The sequence below is a fragment of the Cyprinodon variegatus genome, unplaced genomic scaffold, assembly GCF_000732505.1.
Source record: "Cyprinodon variegatus isolate N-32 unplaced genomic scaffold, C_variegatus-1.0 Scaffold47, whole genome shotgun sequence".
Classification (NCBI taxonomy): domain Eukaryota; kingdom Metazoa; phylum Chordata; class Actinopteri; order Cyprinodontiformes; family Cyprinodontidae; genus Cyprinodon; species Cyprinodon variegatus.
In genome coordinates, this window is record NW_015150500.1 from 376,637 (window position 1) to 382,964 (window position 6,328).

Sequence of the window (6,328 nt, forward strand, 5' to 3'; positions counted from 1 at the left end):
AGAATCCTGCAGTCAACTGGAAAAACTGAAACCACAGGAGCTGTGGGAAGCATTTGTTCTCCAATGTCAATTTGGGTTAACTTTGGGGTTTTCCCTGGAGTTGCAGCTAGAACATTGTTCCCCATTAAATTACATTTAAGGTATTCTGGTTAAGACATTTCTGTTTTTAGGGTATACAGAGGTTTAAAAACATTCCTCATTTAATTTGCCATTCAGGAGTTTTTATATGTTTAAAAGTGACCTGGCTGAAAAAGAAATAGCACATTTGACACATCTCATTACCATCTTGTGTAAAAAAAAAGTTTAATTTAAATGAAACAGTATATAAAAAAGAAAATGGAAAGCAAAATCTGATAAAATGGAACCATCACAGTCCCAGGAAGGATTTCTAGTTGTTACAGTCTAGTAATCCTCTGATTAGCTCATTTTTTTCTTGTGTTTGGGTTATGAACATGACGACATGTGCTGTCCTGTTGATAATCACCACAGCCTGAAGCAGCAGAAAGCCTTTCCAGACCTGCGCCGTCCCGTTTCCAGACTCCTGACAGATCCGCATACCGACCTGTAATATACAGCTAACAATCACACAACGAACACTGTGTGCTACTGTTCCTGCTGCACCCTGCTACGATTTGAACTTCACTTTGAAGATGCACTAACAGATAAGGATGATTCTTCATTATATTAAATCTGACTTCTCTCCCTGTCTTAGCTGTAGAGTCTTGCAGCCAGACAACAATCCAAAGCACAGTTTGCAGAAGGAACAGTCTGCTCAGTCGCCTGCGCTCCATTGAACATCAGGAAGACAGTTTTTGTCATTTAAAGCAGCTTTAAAACTTAAAGAAAACACTGAGGTCTTCTCTTATAATAGCTGCATAGTTTACTGAATCACTATTCAACTTAACTTAAAAAAAAACAAAAAAAAAACATAAAAATTATTGGAATATGGTGAGGTTTGTTAAACTATAATTTTCCCATGGTGTTTTAACAACAGAAAGCTCCAGACAGGATAATGAGGATTAATGTCCAGGTAGGATCTGATTTAAGTCCAAAGTGTCTGATTTTAAAATGACTCCTCAATCCTCCGAAAAACTGCGAGAAAAGTCTTCCCGCCGTTCCTCTGCACCTTCTTTCCCTCCTCAGTGCAGCAGCTCAGACGGCTTATAATGATGTCATCGACCTGCCAAAAGAAGACGGAAGACTTATTAGGAATAGAGGTCTGAGGGAAAAAAACTAAATCACACCAGAGTGAAAGTTGCCCTAAGTTGGTCCACTTTGAACAACTTTGGCCCTGAAACCCCCCAAACATCCCCCAGAGGAGCTGCGTTTAAGACAAACATCAGAATCAGTGTTCATTTGGACTTTGCAGCTGTTTGACACTTTGTGATCTTTCCACACTCCTGTTCAAAGATCACTTGCAGATATTATAATTCACATCAGATGCTAACAGCTGATAAAAGCGAGACCAGTTTGCTTATTTCTGAAAATAAAAAAGCCAAAATACAGAAGCCTACAAAGGCATTCTCAGCAGTTGAACATCACCCATTTTTTTCACATTATAACCACAACCTTTACCATGTTATGTTAGGATTTTAGGTGGGAGAAATGCAAAATAAAGCTGACAGATATCATATTAACGAAAAGTTTCAGCTGCATGTTTGTTTTATGCTCTATTGCATGAAAAACTTGAAAACACACTAAAGCTTGTGGATGTTATGCGATGAATTGTCAGCTTCAGGTCAACATACCAGCTCCTCATCTGAGACACGTGCAAACAGTGGATGTTCGCTGAAGTGCTTCACCATCCAGAGGTGGACCTCCTCCACATCTGTAATGGTATACACCAAACCCTGACACCACCAGGAAAAAAAAAAAGAAAAGAAAAACACACACATAGGTCATTAGTACACTTCTGGGAACAAAATAGGTTAACAAACTTTTACTGTTGTTCAAACAATGACTCAGTTATCTTAGAAGCAAACTTTTACCCTGATAATACAATTTGTTCTCTTTTTTTCTTTTTTCTGAAAAGTTACGTATGTGGGCTCAAAGTTGATGCTTTCACCACCCTAACAGAGTAATTTATGTAAAAAGAAAAAGAAGGTAAAAATAGCAAACACACAGGACAGAGGTGAATCACCTGTGTCAATGTAGTTTACTTTGGAGACTGGGAAGATAAAATAACCAGAAAAGAGGATTTCTTAGAAAACTGAGCAGTGGAAAAAAAAATGCACAGCGGTGCATTTCAGCACGTATGATTTAAGGGACTGTGTCATCACTAGAGTCACACATAAATCCCTGTGGCTCAAATATTACCGTCCCGATACGTCTTAATTGGAAAAAAGTTGTGTAAAAAGGGGTTTTGATCCACTGTGTGAATGTCCTGCTTATCAGGCTGTTTTCCTCTGAATCATTTCAACAGAGAGGAACCCATCTGGAGGACTTCACTGTTTAGTGTTTGGGGTACCATTAAAAATTCAACCCAAAGGGACGACTAAATGATAGGGTATGCAAGGAGCTCTATAAATAGGCAGATTCCTGACTGTCTCTCCTCCAAGCGCTGAAGGCATGGAGGTGCGCCAGCGCCCAAGGCCACACACACACCCCAAAATACACACCAGGAGCTGCTTCTGCTCTCTGAAACGGGAGGCTCAATGGTGTTAATTTAATCTCAACATCACATATTGCATTAAATGTTGAAATACATCAAATACATTACTGTAACGGGTGAAAATAGCTGCGGTGAAGCTCTCTGAAATAATAAACTCCAGAAACTACTGCAAGAGTTCAGCACAAGATGACAGTTCTGCCTGAATGATGACTTTGCGCTCTGGACTCATGAGGAAAACCTCACTGTCTGGCCACTGTCAGTCACAAAACCTTAACTACGTTGGCCAATCAGGATAGAGTAACCAGCTTAATGACCCGCCCCTGCTCCATAAATCCCCTTAAGCCAGGCATAGACTGTGATATTTCCAATCATTGCATGCAGCTACAGCTCAAACTATAAGACGAAACCGGAGGGTTTAAAAGTTCACAGCTCACGATGCATGTTCTCACCCTGTGCAGCCTGATGCTCCGAAGCAACCTTAAGATGGTCTACTGAATTTAAAACATCTTTGATGTTCTCCTGACCTTACGATTCCTGATCGGGGAGAAAAGTCGAAAAATTCTCGCACGATTCGAGAATCGGCCCTAAAAGGGCAAAAAAAAAAATCATACAGTGTCTGCCCAGCCTAAGAGGTTTAACCTCACTTGAAGCCATTGCTCTACTTTCTCACTGCTTACTTCAACAGACTGAGGCTGAAAGCTAAACAGGGATTTCTCATAGGGGCTCGAAGGCAGCACCCTGCTGCTTTTTAATGCAGTTTAATGACTATATTTATGAAGTTTGACGATTCATATTTTACGAATTTTGTACCAAATTTACAGGGGAGGTTTAGCCTCTCTAGAATTAATTGAGAAATCGCCACTGATACGCACAAATCTGTCAGTGGAGGAAAAACAAATTAAAATGTAGGCATAAGCCACCTATTGTTCTCAGAAACCAACACCAGCACACATGTTTGACAGGAAAGGGCTGGACTTCCACCAGCTGCATGCTGGGCTACCTGCTTAACCTGACTTCACTGAATTATACCGCCACATTTTTCCTTCCACTCAACCTTTTGGCAACCAGCTTGTTTTTAGAAACTTTTTAGACCTTTAATGCAATTAATGACTGCAGGTCAACTGTGAAAGTCTTCAGTCTTCACATGATGAATATATGCACCATGACACCTAAGGTGGAAAATATCGTATTTTTTGGAGTATAGAGAGCACCACTATAAGCTCGTTATTTCAGCTCTGCAGGAGTTGAGCCTAGTCTGTTTATTGGTTTGGGCAACTTTAATGCAGCAAAATGTCAAAATGTTTGAATTTGGGACATTTTTTTCCTCTTTGACTTCCCCCTCTGGCGTTTAGGAAATATCCACAGAAAATCTGCACCTTCTTGTAAGCTGCATGGTTCAAAGCGTTTAAAAAAAGTAGGAAATAGTCTGGAAAATATGGTAATATTTCATCCAATTTAATCTGTATGATTTATCAGCCATATTTCATTTTAAATAGGCTTGAGATGTTGAATTTCGATTTAACGAATCTATGACTATTTTTGAACTGAATCGCTCATTTTAAAACCCTAGTTGGAGTTCTGATTTATTCACCAACATGTTTTTAGATCAAAATTCTTTAAGCATATCTAGTTATTCTTTTCTCCTCACAGAGGTATCGCTTCGACATACCCCGACTCTCAGCGTGTAGGCGTATTCTGCCAGCAGAGTGGGGCTGATGATCCTCCATTTGTGTTTGGTCTTCTTGAAATGTGGGTCAGGAAACAGGAAGAACATCTTACTGAGCTAGAAGACAAACAGTGGGAACAATTGGTAAACAAACAGAAAAAAATTAAGAATTGGTGCTAAAACACAAAGGATTTGGGATATTCCCATTTAAAATTCCCCAGTAGTGACCAAGTCTTTTTTTTTTATGTATATTTCCTTCATTTATATGTATATTCAAAGACAATAAGGTGGAGAAAAAGCTAATAGACAAGAATAGCTTCTGAGCTAGAAACAAGTTCTTTATTGAAATAACTTTTCATAGCTGGTTATTAAAACAAAGGGTGGAATTTCCCTCAATTTTTTATTTTTTTTTTTTCAAAAAGTTCCCCGTGTTTCTCTCTGGCGTCTGCTCAAATGCAGACATCATTGATATTAGTCTGGCTGATATATTAAAGAAAAAAAAAAAGTCACTCCAGTCGCTTTTTATTAGTTAAAATAAATAACATCTGGTATAGACAGAGAGACGTGGGGGATAATCACCGGGAACGTCAGCAGCCTCAGGGCCTCGGAGCTGCTGATGGAAGATGGAAAAACCTCAATACTTCAAATTATTTTTAGATTACAAAACAAACCAGAAAGGGGGAAAAGAGAAAAGCGGTTTGACACTTTGGAATATACTGGTCCATGCATGTAAGAGAGATTAAGGGGGGGATGCTTAGCATTTGATCTGGGTGGTCTTCTATTGAGTGTTGTTTGTGCTAATTATGAGCTGCAACTTTTATCCTGCTTAGGATAAAAGATGCAGCTCAGAGGAACTGAGCTGCATCTAAATGACTTTATTAAACAATCCCTTTACAGTCCCATGCAAATATATTCATAACACTGAAAGTTCTCCATTTGTTAAAGTTGCTAACTTTTAAGTTTTGTCTTTAAGTGAGACAGAATAAAGTGGTCCCTCCAAAAAATGATTTTCATCTACCATAAATTACTTTATAAATGATTTTTGTTGGTGTGCTTTGGGTCCTTGTCAATATAGATGACCCATTTGTTTCAAAGCTTTATTTTCCAAAATGATGACTTGAGATTTTTAAATTATTTCTCTCCAGGAAGTGAAAAAACACATCAGTCCTTCCTGCAAAACACCCACACAAGCAGACGCTGCCACCCCTGTGCTACACGTTTAGCTGCTTTCCCATATTTCCAGCTAACCTAAAATTAAGTCTTCCTCTCTGGCCTATCAGCCACATGACTTATAACCTGAAAACAGAAGAAATTCACTTAAAAAAGGATGCGTTTGAGTTTATACAGGAAGGAGGAACTCTGAATTTAATGTTTTTTAATGTTCTTAGAAATAATTTTAATGCCATCAAAAAGTACCCATTACTGTCATATATATATATATATATATATATATATAAATAAACACGGCCAAATCCTTCATAATCTTTACCATCGACAGGCTGCAGCCATGTCCCGAATTTCTCGTTTTCCAGCCACTCATTTGCATTTTCCCATTCTCTAGCTTTTTCTGTGCCTCGAGCTTCTGTTCCGAACATACGGTTTTAGGATCAACCAGGAACAGTTTCATGCAAACACGTGGAACCAGTTAAATCTGATATATTTGAAAATGTTTTTTTTTTTTTTATTAAACATTTTAAATGTGATGATAATCACATTTTATGAATTTTAATGTCAATTAAGGCCTTAATCGAAAAAATAATAATTTAATGACTTTTAATGATTTTTAATGACCCGCAGAAACCCTGCTCTATATTAATCCAGTGGGATGAAGATTTGGTATCAACCATAACTGTGTTTCCTGTTTAACATTTCCTTTACATTAAAGAAAAACTATCAACCAAATTCATATATATATATCTTTTTATCTAGTATTAGTTTGGAAAACACTAGATGTGAACTGATTTTAAACTACCTGATTAATCAGGGAAAGAAAAGGAACTTAATGGACACAAAGACACTTGATATTTCTAATAACAAAACTCACCCCCTGA

The 6,328-nt window shown here is 38.0% G+C and overlaps 1 protein-coding gene across 1 annotated transcript in view; it reads right to left on the reverse strand.

The window, feature by feature from the left end:
* Nucleotides 1–286: 286 nt before the first annotated feature.
* The window catches only part of mettl1 (methyltransferase like 1), a 14,757-nt gene continuing 8,715 nt past the window's right edge, over nucleotides 287–6,328 (reverse strand). Inside the window, exons 4-6 of the mRNA XM_015370530.1 lie at nucleotides 4,281–4,394; nucleotides 1,749–1,850; nucleotides 287–1,180 (exon numbers count right to left, since the gene is read on the reverse strand). Of these exons, the coding sequence (XP_015226016.1) occupies nucleotides 1,064–1,180; nucleotides 1,749–1,850; nucleotides 4,281–4,394 (333 nt within the window). The 3' untranslated portion in view covers nucleotides 287–1,063. The remainder of the gene's footprint in view (nucleotides 1,181–1,748; nucleotides 1,851–4,280; nucleotides 4,395–6,328) is intronic.